General features: G+C 47.0%; 1 protein-coding gene across 1 annotated transcript in view; it reads left to right on the top strand.

The window, feature by feature from the left end:
* ZNF366 (zinc finger protein 366) overlaps window positions 1–15,261 on the top strand; it is a 69,433-nt gene that overhangs the window by 47,603 nt on the left and 6,569 nt on the right. The window contains exons 2-4 of the mRNA XM_033179837.1: window positions 638–1,983; window positions 5,225–5,416; window positions 14,298–14,472. Coding sequence (XP_033035728.1) covers window positions 652–1,983; window positions 5,225–5,416; window positions 14,298–14,472 — 1,699 coding nt within the window. The 5' untranslated portion in view covers window positions 638–651. The remainder of the gene's footprint in view (window positions 1–637; window positions 1,984–5,224; window positions 5,417–14,297; window positions 14,473–15,261) is intronic.

Below are 15,261 nucleotides of genomic sequence, written 5' to 3'. Positions count from 1 at the left end.
CTCAGAAATGATTAGATCTGAGTTTAGCATTAACATCCCTTCTCCCATGAGGCTTTGAATATCCTCATTTCCAGCAGCAAAGGCCCAAGCAAGGGAGTAGCAGTGAAAATTGGTTTCCTCACAAAAAAAAAAAAAAAAAGGCCCTAAAAGTCACTTTCCAATCACTATTAGTAGATGCAATTACATCTCAGTTGAAAAGCTGCAGCAGAATGGGTCTAGTGCTCACTCCTTCAGTGAGTACCTGTATAACCTGAGAATGTAATTTCATTTATCTGGACTTTGGTACCCTAATCTTAAATGGGGACAATGACCAGATGAGTTCTCAGGTTTCTTCCCAAACTAGTCCACTTCCCTTCATACCATCACCCCTTTTGGTTTTGTGGCTGGATTTACACTGGAGCCCAGTTTGATTCAGCCCTAGGGTCACCCCAAGAGGCCAGTGCTACCCATATTGATAACTGGGTTTTCAAGGAGAAAGAAAAGCGATATTTTGAACAGCCCTAGGATAAATGAGGGTTCATATTAAGCAAGTATTACTCTTCATAAATTAGTACTGATAAATAGCCAGAACCCTTAAGGGAAAAGAGGATTTAAAACAAAACCAAATCAAAACACACAAGTTTATTTCTCTTTAAAGGAAAATTGCCAAGGATGCAGAAGGAAATGAAGATGATCAAAGATGAGGATGTGCATTTCAACTTGGCTGTGAGGAAGACCCCCTCCTTTCCCCACTGCCTGCAGCCAGTGGTTTCTCGGGGAAAGGCTCCCCAAAGACACCCCTTCCCAGAAGCTCTCCGAGGGCCATTTTCCCAGTTTCGGTATGAACCTCCTCCGGGAGACCTAGATGGGTTCCCCGGGGTCTTCGAAGGAGCGGGGTCTAGGAAACGGAAGAGCATGCCCACAAAGATGCCCTATAACCACCCTACAGAAGAAGCCACCCTCGCCCTCCACTCCGAGGAGAACAAAAACCACGGCCTTCCCAACCTCCCTTTGCTGTTCCCGCAGCCCCCGCGCCCCAAGTATGACTCTCAGATGATCGACCTGTGCAACGTGGGCTTCCAATTCTACCGCAGCCTGGAACACTTGGGGGGCAAGCCCGTCAAGCAGGAGCCCATTAAGCCCAGCGCCGTGTGGCCCCAGCCGACGCCGACTCCATTCCTGCCCACACCCTACTCCTACTACCCCAAAGTCCACCCCGGCCTCATGTTCCCCTTCTTCGTGCCGTCGTCCTCGCCCTTCCCCTTCAGCCGGCACACCTTCCTGCCCAAGCAGCCCCCGGAACCTCTGCTGCCCGGGAAAGCCGAGCCCCAGGAGAGCGAGGAGACCAAGCAGAAGGTGGAGAGGGTGGACGTGAACGTGCAGATCGATGACAGCTACTATGTGGACGTGGGCGGCGCGCAGAAGCGCTGGCAATGCCCCACCTGCGAGAAGTCGTACACCTCCAAGTACAACCTGGTCACCCATATCCTGGGCCACAGTGGGATCAAGCCGCATGCGTGCACGCACTGCGGGAAGCTCTTCAAGCAGCTCAGTCACCTGCACACGCACATGCTGACCCATCAGGGCACGCGGCCCCACAAGTGCCAGGTGTGCCACAAGGCCTTCACCCAGACCAGCCACCTGAAGCGCCACATGATGCAGCACAGTGAGGTGAAGCCGCACAACTGCCGCGTGTGCGGCCGCGGCTTTGCCTACCCCAGCGAGCTCAAGGCCCACGAAGCTAAGCATGCCAGTGGGCGTGAGAACATCTGCGTGGAGTGCGGCCTTGACTTCCCCACCCTGGCCCAGCTGAAGAGACACCTCACCACGCACCGCGGCCCCATCCAGTACAACTGCTCCGAGTGCGACAAGACCTTCCAGTACCCGAGCCAGCTGCAGAACCACATGATGAAGCACAAGGACATCCGGCCCTACATCTGCTCCGAGTGCGGCATGGAGTTCGTGCAGCCGCACCACCTCAAGCAGCACTCCCTCACCCATAAGGTACCGCGGGGCCCCTGGTGGGGTGGGCGGGGCCTTGGGAAGAGGAGTGGGGCCATGAGCAGACCCCTGGGGAGCAGGACGCCTGTGCCACTCTGCACCTGACCCCGAAGAGCTGGGCAACCCCGGACAAGCGGTCCCTTGGCCAAGCCCTGAGGTCCTTCCTCACATTTAAATAGGAGAGAACGATTCTCAACCAAACCCTTTCCCCCACCAGCCTTCTAGACTCGAAGATAGGCCTAGAAATAAATAATGCAGACATTTGCAGAGGAGGATGAGGAAGGATGCTCCCTAGCCTCCAAGAATCTTGCAGATTCTGCTTCTAGAAACTTCATCCAAGGCACTAGCATGAGTGTGTCATCAGACCCTAAATCAGCTCTGTGCCTGGGACGTGCCCGGGAGCACCTTCTGGAGAATTCTCTTGGTCTTTACTGTTGAAGCAGTGGAAAACAACCTTTTGCATTGTTTTCTCCCTCAACTGTGAGACCCGCTTCATATGCAAGCTCTCCAAGGGAAGCAGAGCTTGGCCGAGGCCGGCAGGGCCTATGCCTCCCTGTGTTGAACCCGTTCCTAGTTGGGTGAAGGGTCCTATGATTTACATTGTAGGAGGCATGAGAAAGCATCCTTCTCTGGTTTTGTTTGATCTTCTCTGTGCTCAGGTCTTCAAGAGGAAATACAGGCCCAAGAGTCTAAGTTCAGCCCAGTTTGCAAACATAGCCCTAGAGTCATTCAGGCTGAACTAAAACAAGGCCCTAGTGGTGTCCCTGAAATCTTACCCCAGCTAAACTACGGAAACTGCTTTGAGCCTCCAAGAGGGAGTTTTGCCCCCACTGACTCCTACTCTCACAACCTTAACCTCAAGTGGTTTTCTTGGCAGGAAAGACTTCTAGCAAGCCAGAGCTTCTAAAGCATTCTTTAATTCTGAAAGGTCAGCAGCGGACTTTGCCCAGTCAAGATAATGTTTCTGCTGTGCTATAATAGGTTTCACTTGTTAGGTTAGGACAAAACACAAGGTATTTTCTGACTCTGCAGCTGAGATGAAATGTGTGGCTGCCTTGTGGGCTCTGCACAAACAGGTCCTGCCCTACAAAAGGCACCTGTAGATACCATCCAAAGGGGAATCACCTGCCAAGTGCAGGAACCATCAACAAAGGACCCAGACTGGGATTCAGTCGCAAGGGGGACCATTTGCTAAATTCAGGGGCTCCTTTATATGTGGGAAAGGAATCAAAAGTGCATTTTAGAGTATATAAAGATCCTGTAAGATGGTAGAAAATGAAGTCAAAACGGGAGAAACAGCCTGGTGTCTGAAATAAGTTTCATTTGAATTAGAAAACAAAATACATTTTAATGAGAGGTGTAAGCGAACAGTGAGAGGTAGTATTTGTTGAACACTTGCTGTATGACAGGTGTTTCACTCTTTATTCAATCTTCATTTACTTCTCAACAACTCTAAGTGCTACTCCCCATCTGCAGTTGAAGACACTGAGGATGGCAGGTCACTCAGGAATCTCTGACACAGGCACCTGTGCCTTGGCCACCCTACGGTGAACACTTCCTCTTTTCCACCTGCTTCCCTGTTCACACCCCTGACCACCTGACAGGCTCCGACTCTGTGATTCCACTGATCTTATCAGAGAAATAACAGCTTCCTTTGATGCTTCAAAGTTGTGTCCAGGCTCCTGCTCATTTGCATTCTAGGCCAGCCCACAGGTGAATCTTACTTTGGACACAGAATTCTCTTTAAAGAATTCTGAAAACAGTGATAAGCAGAAACTTCTCCTTGGTTTCAGGACAAATGGATCAGAGCCAAGCCCAGAAAAAATCTTGAGAGAAGAAAGATGCTAAAATAAAATGTAAAATCCATTAAGAAAATGTTTTTCATAAATTTTATAATTTTAAACTCAGTGTTTGAATATGCACTACATTTTAAAGATTCATCTCCTTAGGCAGAATCAAAATTTAATTTCTAAAGGCGGTTGATTTCTAGGTCTCCTTATTAATATAAATGCATACTCATGTAACATCATCTGGACTAGACAGTGCTTGAATTAGAAAGAACCCCAGCGTTCTCATGACCCACCACTTCATCTTGAGATGAGAAGCCTTCATTAAAAAAGGCCATAGGACTCATCTAAGGTTTTACAGTCAGTGAATAGCCAGGCAGAAACTTGAATCCACCCTTTAGTACCATGGGCCCACCAGAACTGCAGAGTGATTCTTTCTTACCATGACTCAAAGTAAAGAAATGGAAACATAGACAGAGAGAGTCAGAGATGAGCTTGGAATCCCTCCTTCCCTCCTTCAGCTACTAAGAATATCAGGCAATATGGATTTCATCAGGTACGGTTGTTAACTAAGCAACTTGTTCCAATTCTATGGTAACCTTCAGTTTAGTGCCCTGGTTCTCTAAATTTTTCTTCCCAAAAGTCATTCTGGGTCAAGACCTCTTGCAAAGGCCTTTGCGGGGAAACAATGGATAGTCAGGATCAGTGAATGCCCAGCTTAAGCTGTGAGTCCCTGGAAATGCTCTCAATTAAGGGCCTTGGTTCAAACATACCTTCATGCACAGAAAGGAAACAAGAAAGCCTCCTGTCCCGTTCCTTAATTCAGAAAGCTATCTCTTGCCAAACTTCTTTATAAGAAGGAGCTGGCTTAGGGGAGGCTCCATAACCATGTCATTGTGGAGATCAGTGTGGCCTGTGGGAACCCAGGGGACCAGCTTGAGAGGGTGATTATCAAGTTGTAATTTACTGAAGTGTGGATATAAGATGTTCTGGGATTTTCAAGTCCATTAATGAGAACCCAAGAGAACACTGGTTTCCATAGGGGAAATAATAATATCATTTTGGAAGATTTTGTTTTTTCGTTATCATGAAAGCTGGATTATAGACTCGTATTGCATATCAGCCCACAGTGTTCTTAACAAAAGCCTGTTAATCCTCAAGAACTATCACTGGAGACTTAACCCCAGCAGCAGCTGGAACAACAAAAGCAATAGCTTTCTTTTCCTCTAACAGTCTGGCTAGTTTATGGTTTTCAGAAGGAAAAAAAAGGATTATATAATCAACACTTCTCAAGAAAATAGTAATTTAACAAGGCTGAAGCCACACCATTTGAAACTCAACATCTATCACCAAGCTCTTTGTGGATTGATGTGGCAGGGAGAAAAATGAAGCCTATGATCCTGATGAAAGCATGCTACCTGTCAATCACCACTTTTCTGAATCTTCCCTCCCTGCAGGGTGTGAAGGAGCATAAGTGTGGCATTTGTGGGCGGGAGTTCACCCTGCTGGCCAACATGAAGCGACACGTGCTGATCCACACCAACATCCGCGCCTACCAGTGTCACCTCTGCTACAAGAGTTTCGTGCAGAAGCAGACCCTCAAGGCACACATGATCGTCCACTCTGACGTGAAGCCTTTCAAATGCAAGGTGGGCAGTGGGACTTGAGAGGAACCAGAGAGTTGCGCAAATGCCTGATAAGAAAGGGTCCCCAGGGAGCCTTCTACTCTATTTAATCAGTGGGGCTACAGGGGCTCAGAATAGGTCCATGGTCAACCCCAGGTCCCATCTGCCACTCTGCCCCTCTGCACATCCCACTTATGTCATGCCAGGCTGGAGGTCCCTAAGGAGCCTGCCCTGTTTGTCTCACTACGGCATCAGTGCCCAGGGGTGGAGCCAGGCACGAGGGAAAGGTCTGAGCATGGAAGGCCCTTTTGAAGAAGGAGGCTGTTAAGGGTTGCAGGTGATGTGGAGAGCCTTTGTTTTAGAGAGGAGAAAGCAAGTTTAGCCTTCTCCTTACAAGGCAATGAACAGGACATAGAAAGGAGTCAGAGAAGCTTCTAGCACAGCTTCCCCCCTGCTGCTGCCTCCACTCCTCTCCTTGCTTCTTGACACTTGGGCTGAGCCATATGTATACTTTGAGGGCAGGCTTCCCAGAGAGGATGAGAGGGACTTCAAAGCTAGCCCTTCAGAGGCCCTCAGAAATGCTTGCTGGGGCTGTGGAATAACTGTGAGCACAGTCACTTCAAGTGCCTTTCACCTACTGCTAAGTGCCATGTAGCACAGGGATGGAGCATCTTAGTTAAAATATCTATCAGACTAATTTAGTTGGGTTTGTATTTCATCAGCTGAGAAAATGTGTGAGCTGGAGATTGGTAAAGCCCAAGGCGCTGATGGGCATTACTCAGAAATGCTCCGGCTCCCCGAGGCTGTCCCCACCCCACTCATATGCAAGAGTGTTTCCTCTCTCTACTTCTAAAATGAGTAGAGAGCATTGGCCATGACTGGGTTTAATCCGAGTGATGTACTGGCCAAGTGTCATCCGGTCATGAAGAAGGCTGAGGGGGAAGAAGAGGGAAATTACCACATTCAGATATCATTAGAGCCCTTCTGTTTGAAATGGAGGTTTTCTCTCTGTGCTACTGGGTGCCTAATCGGGTTCATATGATACTCTGCTGATCCACACTCCTGAAGTGGGGTTCCCTGCTTCCAGGGGCTGTTCCTGCTTTAATACCTCTGCAGTGTGGCCCCACTTGAAGGAATCCCCTGTGAAGCTGACTTCTTTCCTGTGTTGGCAACTCTTGGAAGGGGTGAGGGGTCAGACACCAGAGCTTCCCTAGACCTGTGTGGGCATTGTCCAGAGGTGGGAGAGGGAGGCTTCTCCCTCCAGCCCTTTTCCTGCCACCCACTTCTGTTTCCCCTCCTTTTCTTCATGTTCCCAGTGGTTTGAAAGTCAATTTACATCCGTCTAAAGCGAGAGTCAGCTTCATGCAGGACAGGCCGCATATTTTTCAGGACTCAATGCAAAATGGAAATGCAAGACTCCTTGTTCAAACATTACTGGGAGTTTCAAGATGATGAAAGCAGAGCATTAAGCCAAACTCAGGAGCTTTCTGACTATGGGACCCTGTGTGATATGCCCATGAAGTGAGGCCTTGGCTGCATGTGGCAATGGACTCCACAGCCTCCTCTTCTCTCTCTCTTTGAGGACTTCTTTCATTTCCTTCCCACTTCATTGAGCCCCTACAGCACTTCACATTTCACAGAGCTGTTTCTTCTTGTAAAGGGTTTACTGTCTCCTACAATGGAGTTACAAGCAGGTCTCTTTACCATTCTTCATTCCTTATGCTGACTTTACTCTTGGGCTTCAAGCATTAACTGAATTTTTTGTCTTATCAACTGATGGTGGTGGAGTAAAGTTGTTAAAATATGAAGGGAACCATTAGCATAGTTTATAATCCCCTGAAAATTCACATCTGTCCAGTCAACCATCTCCTACCTCCACCTCATCAATTCTGGTCCAGTGGTAGTGGTAAAACCAGGCAGAAAGTGTTCCTGAAATACAGGGTTATGTCAGCAGGCAAAATGAATGTAGGCTGTGTGTGGCTTGAGGATACAAAGGCATTCTGCTTCTCTACCCTCAGGGGCTTGGAGGACTTCTTGGACCAGGTAGTATCTGAGGATCTGGAGGGTTATCTCTAGTGTCAGTGCACAAGAGACTGCAAGGTGCTATGTAACCAGAGCCCTTGATGCAATGAGCAATCCCAGCTTGATGTTTAGGGCCTCCCTTCACGAACGATGGCTCCTTCCTCGTCCACTCCAATGATGGTGCATGTACATGGTCCAAAGGGTGTCAGATGGTCAGCTTTACAGTTCAGAAACTGTTTTACCCATTTCTTGAGGTTAGATTAGGCTCCATGTCTGGTCCACACCATCAGAACCCATAAGAGAGTGGTTCATAAAGTAGAATGACAGCTTTGAAGCAATGCTCCCCTTATATTTTACAATGGTAGAGATGGGCCTGGTGCAGGAATTGGACTGGTCATTTGCAAAGGTTGCTTCTTCCTGGTGGCAAGTCCTCTCAGGAGACCACACTAGAGGTCAGAAGGCTCTCTAGAGAGTGTCGTCTATCATCAGACAAAAAGAATTGGATGTGAAAGGGCGTTCTTGTCAAACAATGGAGAAGGTGGGCCTTCTCCATTCTTAGCCATTTGTGAAACAAGAACAAGTGTCAGCCGCCTTGACTCACAGCCCTCTGTCTCCGAGACAGTCCTCAAAGCATATAGTCAGGGCCTTCCTCTCCCTGTCCCCATCTCCTGTCAGTGTCAACCTGCTGGGTGCCATCTTTGTACCATTGCCCTTCTTCATTTCAACAGACTTGCAGAGCATGTCTGGATTTACAGATTATGTCACAAGGCTCTTTGCATTTGTAAACTAGCTCCAGGTCACACTGTGGGGTGAACCATCTCAAGACGCTGTCCAGTGGTTCTTGCTTCCCAACTGTGCTGTGCTAGATTCTTGGAAATTCGGCCTCGGGTGAAAGTTGTTGGGGATTTGGGACTTGACAGAGGGATGAAGGGCCATTTGCCCGTTGCAATGCAGTTCACAGTCATCTGAGAGACATGGCTGGCTGGCTGCTCCGTGGTGTTGGAGGACAAGCCCAAGCAACTGAACTTGTGTTTTGTTGCCGTAACAGGGAAGAGCCATCCACTTCACGTCTCGTGATTGACATGGCTGGGCAGAAGAGGCAGTCTTCACTCTCTCCTTTACCCAAAAACTCACAGCAAGGAAGAGGCTTTTAGTAACCGATTCTAATTTTTTGGGATTCTCACCATTAAAATTCCTTCTTAACATACATCCTTCCTCCTGTCTCAATATGAACTGATCTTCTCCAGGCCTGTGCTCAGTGGAAACAGCTGTCCCTAGCAAGCAGAAATGTTCACTCAGTGTGGGATTAGGCATTAACAATAGGATGGAAAATTAGAGGAGAGGAAAGGTTTCCATTCCATGTTTCTTTTCTTTTTTTCCTTATAAAAAAGTTACTGCCCTTCTGGGCTCTTTTGCTATTGGCTGGACTTCTGGACTTGTGCTTCTTGGAGCCAGCTGGAGTTTTTCCAGAGACCTGCGCCTGTAGACTTAATCCACTTTTCAGAAATATGCTTCCCAGATTCTGGGTAAGCACACAGGGGTTGATTTGGATCCTATCCTTGTAGTGGCCAAACTCCATAACAGCAAAGAACCAGCTGCCGTCTTTGGGAAACCTGTCCAGGAAAAGCAGCCATCCAGAATTTCCGGGACAAATTCTCTTTTGAGATGGGTGAAGCCGGGAGCTGCCTGAGTTATGAATCACCAGATCATCTGAAACCTTGTCTGTAGCATAAGACTGAAGGCCAGAGGGCAGAGCTGTCAGAATAGGGATGAGGTCTCCCCGCAGAGGGGCCCACCACGGTCGTCAAACTGGCTCCATTTTCCCCTCACTTTCTTTGATGCTCCAAGAAGGAAGAAACCAGATGCGGGACTTTGAGGGGCCCAGTGCTTGGGGTCAGAGTTTTCAGGCTGGCATGGAGGGGGTTAAGGCAGTGACCAGATAGCAGCCTCTGGCAGCAAAGCCCTCCTCAGCAGAAGGAAGGATATAGCTGTATGAACTGCCTGCTTAACAATGCCTCACATGTCCCCAGGGGCCCGCCTGCAAATAGATTTCATCTTGCTTTCTCTTGTACTTTTCAAAGCTTCCTGTTTTCTCACGGTCCTTTTGGACAGTTTACAGTCTCTCTCTCCCTCCCTCCCTCTCTCTCCCTTTGAGGAAAGGAACACCCTTCTTATTAAAAGAGAGAGAGGGAGAAGAATGTGCGGGAAGGGCAGTTTCACGGAGGCCATTCTCCTCAGCTGCAGGCCACAGCTCTCTGACCTCTTCTTTCTGAATAGGAAAACACAGGCTTCCTGGTGCATCTCAGTTCTAAAGCTCACACCAGGCTGGCTGGGGCGAGGTAGTGTGCTGCTTCTGGCCCCAGCCCAGGGGCTGCCCGCCCTATCACCCTGTCTCTGGCCACAGTCAACTTCTCCATGGCTGTCAGCATGGCCACTGGGGTTCATGGCAAGTGCCCAAGGTGCCTCCAGGACCTGGACCAGGGAGGAGAAGGGTGCCAGGAAGCTGGGATGAGGAGGCCCGGAGCACACAGGCATCCGCCAGCTGTTCAAAGGGCAGACTAAGGATGGGGGAGCCAAATAACTCAGCCCTCTCCCAGCCCTGAGCCTTGGATGGAGCTTCTCTTTCCATCATTTCCCAGACCTGGGGCAGGCACAACTGCTTGCATTTCTACTACACTTCAAGTAGCCTAGCGGGTATTTAGTCAGCGGATTCCTTACCTGGTTCTTCCTTTAATATTCCCCTCATCTTCAAAGAGCTTTCCATTTCTGGAATGTAAAAGAATCTACTATATACACAATAATGATAGTAAAAAGAGCTAATATTTATTGAACTCTTACTATTTGCCAAGCCCTTCTTGTGAATTATCTCACTTGATCCTCACAACAACCTTCAGAGGAAACGATGATTATTATCAACATTATACAGAAGAGAAAATGGAGCAAGCTCTCTGCCTTTCTGGGTCTGCACCTCCTCTCTCTACTCTGACATCTCAAAGCCTAATAACCCATGCAACCCATGCTGAAAGGGCACTTTAAAATATTTGTTTCCATTTTTTATTAAATTTTGAGGTCCATCTCTATCTCAAAAAGCGGGTGGATGGAGAAGCTGAGATTTCACGTTGAAACACACGGATGGTGCTCCTTGGAGCGACCGAGAGGTCAAGCGGGGGCACTCTGGTGGAGAAGCGCACCTGCTGAGTGAGATCAGAGTCCTCCCCACTCCAGTGGCTTCCTGAACCAACATCCACTCCTATTTTCATCTCCACAGACCTTGGCAGAGATGATTCAGCAAGTCCTGCTTGGGCACACTTTTAGCTTCTCATTGCATGATTTAAGGAGGCCTTGACTTCAATGGCTGCTTTTCTCTGGAGAAGAAGTTAGAGATTTGGTGGTCCCTCCCGTCCATTGCTCCTCCCTCTGGTCTAACTCCCCTCCCCTACTGTGAAAATTCTGCTTGGGGCTTACATCTCAGACTCCACCCAAGAGCACCGTGATTCACTGGCCCCATCCTCTTTCTCTGGCCTCATTTTACTAACAGTGTCTGAGAGGTTTCTCTCTTGAGTTTCACAGACATAAAATATCTCCATACACTTGGGTGTTTTCACATGAGGACAATCTTCTGAAAAAGATGAGGAGGCCAAGTGTTCTGAATAAGGAACAAAAGGCTTGGTGGAGAGTCAGAGGCTGAGAGGAAGAAGCTAAGTACCTACCGCCCAAATGTGAGTGGAGCCCGAGTATCTCAGGTCCTGGGTTAATTGACTCTATCCTTCTGCCACTGAGGAGTTTAGTTTGAAAATTAATAGGTTTTGTGGGAAAAGGATGAGAGCTGGTAATGGCTGCTTTTTAGAATTTTGCATGAAGTAATGATATTTCCCTGACTTGTTTATTTCCCCAAAGACTTAGGCATTCATGAAGTGTACTATATGTGTAGTCCTGTGCTTGATACTGAGTTGGCTACAAAGAAAAGGAAGTCAGCTTATTGGAGACTACCTGGGATGCTGTTTAGAGCCCAGACACCGTTTTACTAGGTGCACACCTCTGTGCATGGAGTTGGGGAAGGGAAATAGATGGGACATTGGCGCAGGTGAATTGCAAGGTCTGTAATACCCCAAGGTCCCAGAAGGTGTGGCAGCAACAAGAATTTGATTGAAGTGTCTGAAAATATCTCATGAAGAGACTTTATCTTTGTGTACAACAAAGTACACCTTACACATTTTTCGTGGTTAGGCTAAAATTCCATCCCCTTTACAAAACCTTCTCAGACCAGTTCAGCTTCTAAGGCTTCAGCAACCACAGATGATAACTGAAAGAAGAATTTCTCTCATCATGCGAGCCAAGTGCAGAAGGTGCTTGTCACTTCTTTTCAATGGCCTCTTTCTGGCCTATAGGACCACGAGACCCCGTTCATGCCTGGACTAGTATAGTAGCCTAATTGATCTTCTGGCCTTCAGCTTCTCTCCCCCTACATGCCTTGTCCTTAACCACTCATGGCTTTTCATTTGATCAATTCTTCCGTGGCTGTGTTTCCCACCCCTTTCCTCACTCAGCAGATGCTTACTGAGGAACTATGATGCGTCACACCAATACTAGGCAGATAATAAATAAAAAAGCAGACAAAGCTTCAACGCGTGTTGCAGTCTCCTGAGTGAGAGTATATATGAACCAAATACTGGTTATGCTCAGCAACTGTAACAGCAACTTCACTCCAAATAACCAGGAACCATCCCACAATCTAAATAAGGTATGCTTTTTCTAAAAATGACCCATGACTGGAAATCCTTAATGTAGAATCTCTAGCTTCAAAGCTTCTTTTTGGCCTGGCATGGTGGCTTACCCCTGTAATCCCAGCACTTTGGGAGGCTGAGGCAGATGGATCACTTGAGGTCAGGAGTTTGGGACTGGCCTGGCCAACATGGCCAGAGAAACCCCATCTCTACTAAAAACACAAAAATTAGCCAGGCACCTGTAGTCCCAGCTACTTGGGAGGCTGAGGCATGAGAATCTCTTGAACCTGGGAGGTGGAGGCTGCAGTGAGCCAAGATGGCACCACTGCACTCCAGCCTGGGCAACAGAGCGAGACTCTGTCTCAGAAAAAAAAAATAAAAGAGGTTTCAGCCATGATGGTGGAGAAGTGGGCAAATTAAGCTGATAAACATAACTCTAATAGAACTTTTACACATATGCATGTCTGAGCCACAGATTGATGTATCTTAATAAATTATCTCAATTGAGAATAAAAGAGTCATCTATCCTACATACTGCTTCTCTTGCAAAAGTTGGAATTAGACCAGTTCTGTCATCCTTTTCTCCTCTTAGGTCACCATTTTCAAATGAATGTGGTGTGCAGATGCTCTGTCTGGATGCTGAGCTTGGAACCCCACCCAGTAGGCCAAATTCATTCATGCTAGTAAGAGAGAGCAAAAGTGGGGAAAGTACTTACAATTCTCAAACATGAATCATTCAAGAATACAGAACCAGCCATTCATTATCCATACGTGGACCCAGCATTCTTCTAGGCTAAACTCCCCAAATCGTCATTGGAGAGGTCTATCTACTCTTCCAAGACGAGCTCAACACTCATCTCCCATAGCCAACTAATGAAATTGTTGCCTTCATTAATAAAAATTTAATCCAGAATCCCCAACATTGGCCCTAAAAATATATCTCAGCGAGGAAGGAAAACTGGTGTAAGCTCAGAGGATGCCTCACCTTGAGGGTCTCTGTGGCCTCTCTCACTACATAGTGCTGCCCCAGCTCCACTGACCTCTGAGGTTGGGGAGGGAAGGAGAATTCTTCTCTCTTAACATTCTTGTCCAATCACAGACACAAAATCACTGTTTACATTCCTCCTACCACAGCCAAGGAAAGGCTGAAATTTTCCTGTTCTAGTAAGGCTTGGGGACAACAAAAGCTCCCCCAAAGCGGTCTGCTTCTGGGTTCCTCTTTCTGCATATACAAAATCACCTGTGAGAAGAAAGTTCTGCTCTTCTTCCAAAAGCAGTGGGAGAACCAGTTGTCCTTCATGTATTTTGCAGTTCGATTGAAATAGAATGATGAGAAAGAAAGAGTAAAACATGTTTACTTTTTGTACACTCTCACTACTTCAAATTTCTACCCAGAGAAAAGACACACTCCTTCCTGAGATGATTTTTCATTTTTTTAACTTTGAAATCCACACCAGTAATTAGAAAATAAAGCAATTTAAAAAGCATTGTGTGTTACGTCATATATAATAATACAATGTATTCTTTTATTCTCTGCTGCCTGGTACAGAAGAGTTGTGTTGGGAGACACACAGTCTGGTCTGGTGGTTGACCATGTGGCCTCTGGCATCTGATGGCCTCAGTTCATTAACCCAGCTTCAGCACCCACTACTTGTGTGGCTTGGCCAAGTGATGTAAGTCCTCAGATTGTGCATCTGTAAAATGGGGATGGTAATAGCAACCATCTCATATGATTGGTGTGAGAATTAAATAAGATATTCCACGGTAGACTTAGAACAATGCCTTCCATATTGCAAATGCTGCATAAATATTAAACACATAATCACATTCCTATTAGTAAAGGAGGAACACTCATAGCCACTGCTTTTCAGATCAGCTCTTCTCCTTTTCCAAAGCTTTTATTCAAAAGAAGTTTTACAAGCTTTGATATTTTTACTTTGTATTTAAAGATCTCTAAACTCCAGGAACAAATCTCATGAATCTACCCCTACTTGCTCCACCTTTGAGGCTCCTTCCTGATTTCCTTACGGACATTTTCCTTGCAAGCAGATTAAAATGTCAAGGTCCAAACAAAGTAGAAGCGGTATCTGTGCTCCAAGGGCCTGGATGGGGCTTCACTCAGGCAGAGTAACCTGTGTTCTCATTCCCGTCTTTGACAGCTTTGTGGGAAGGAATTCAACCGGATGCACAACCTGATGGGCCACATGCACCTGCACTCGGACAGCAAACCCTTCAAGTGCCTCTATTGCCCAAGCAAATTCACCCTGAAGGGGAACCTGACACGCCACATGAAAGTCAAGCACGGAGTCATGGAGCGGGGCCTTCATTCCCAAGGTAATCACTCTTCTGGGAAGCCCTGCGAGTCAGTCCAGTGGACAACAAATGGGAGCTGAGTTCATTTTATGGGGCATTACCTTGAGAGTTATTCTTGTCAAGACCACAGCAGAGTAGCAGGAGTAGCCTTCTAATGTTACTAGAAAAAAATCTGACACTAATTTCTGAAGGTAGTAAGTACAAGTGAATTAGAGTAAATAGGACTGTCATCATGATGCCAGTCGGTACCATTATTGGTTCCTTTGTTCCAGACACTACATCAGGTGCCTTGTTGCTAATATTCATGGCAACTCCATGCTGGAAGAACTTCTATTATTTCTATTTTACAGCGGGGCAATGAAGGCTTCAAGAGGTCAGTTTGCCAGAAGTTGCTCTGCTGAAAAGCGGCAGAGTCAAGATTTGAACCTAGGCCTTTCTGACTCTGCAGACTTTATTGTACCCACTTCATGGCATTGCTGTGAATGGGAATGCAATTTTTCTTTCCTTTTTAGAAAACAGATGTGCAAGCCCTACTATTAGCAGAATTATGTTGGCAGCAGGCTAGGTGTTTCCTACTTGTTCATGACCAGACACACCCAAGGACAATTTTCCTGCTTGGTAGGTAGGGTTGATTGGCCCATATGCAGAGCAGGGGTTTACACCTCCCCCACTGAGTCCTCACTGAACTAATGAAAAGTTCTTACCACCTTTACCTTCTCAGTCCCAGGGCCCTTGGGAGTGAAGAGTTTATGTTCCAGATCTACTGAATTCAGCCAGGTTGCTCCTTAATTATCTAATCAACCAGTCCTT

This window comes from Trachypithecus francoisi, unplaced genomic scaffold (genome assembly GCF_009764315.1).
Source record: "Trachypithecus francoisi isolate TF-2019V2 unplaced genomic scaffold, Tfra_2.0 Lachesis_group2, whole genome shotgun sequence".
NCBI classification, from domain to species: domain Eukaryota; kingdom Metazoa; phylum Chordata; class Mammalia; order Primates; family Cercopithecidae; genus Trachypithecus; species Trachypithecus francoisi.
The sequence above is the reverse complement of the archived record's forward strand: the minus strand, read 5'-3'. Positions and strand labels throughout refer to the sequence as shown.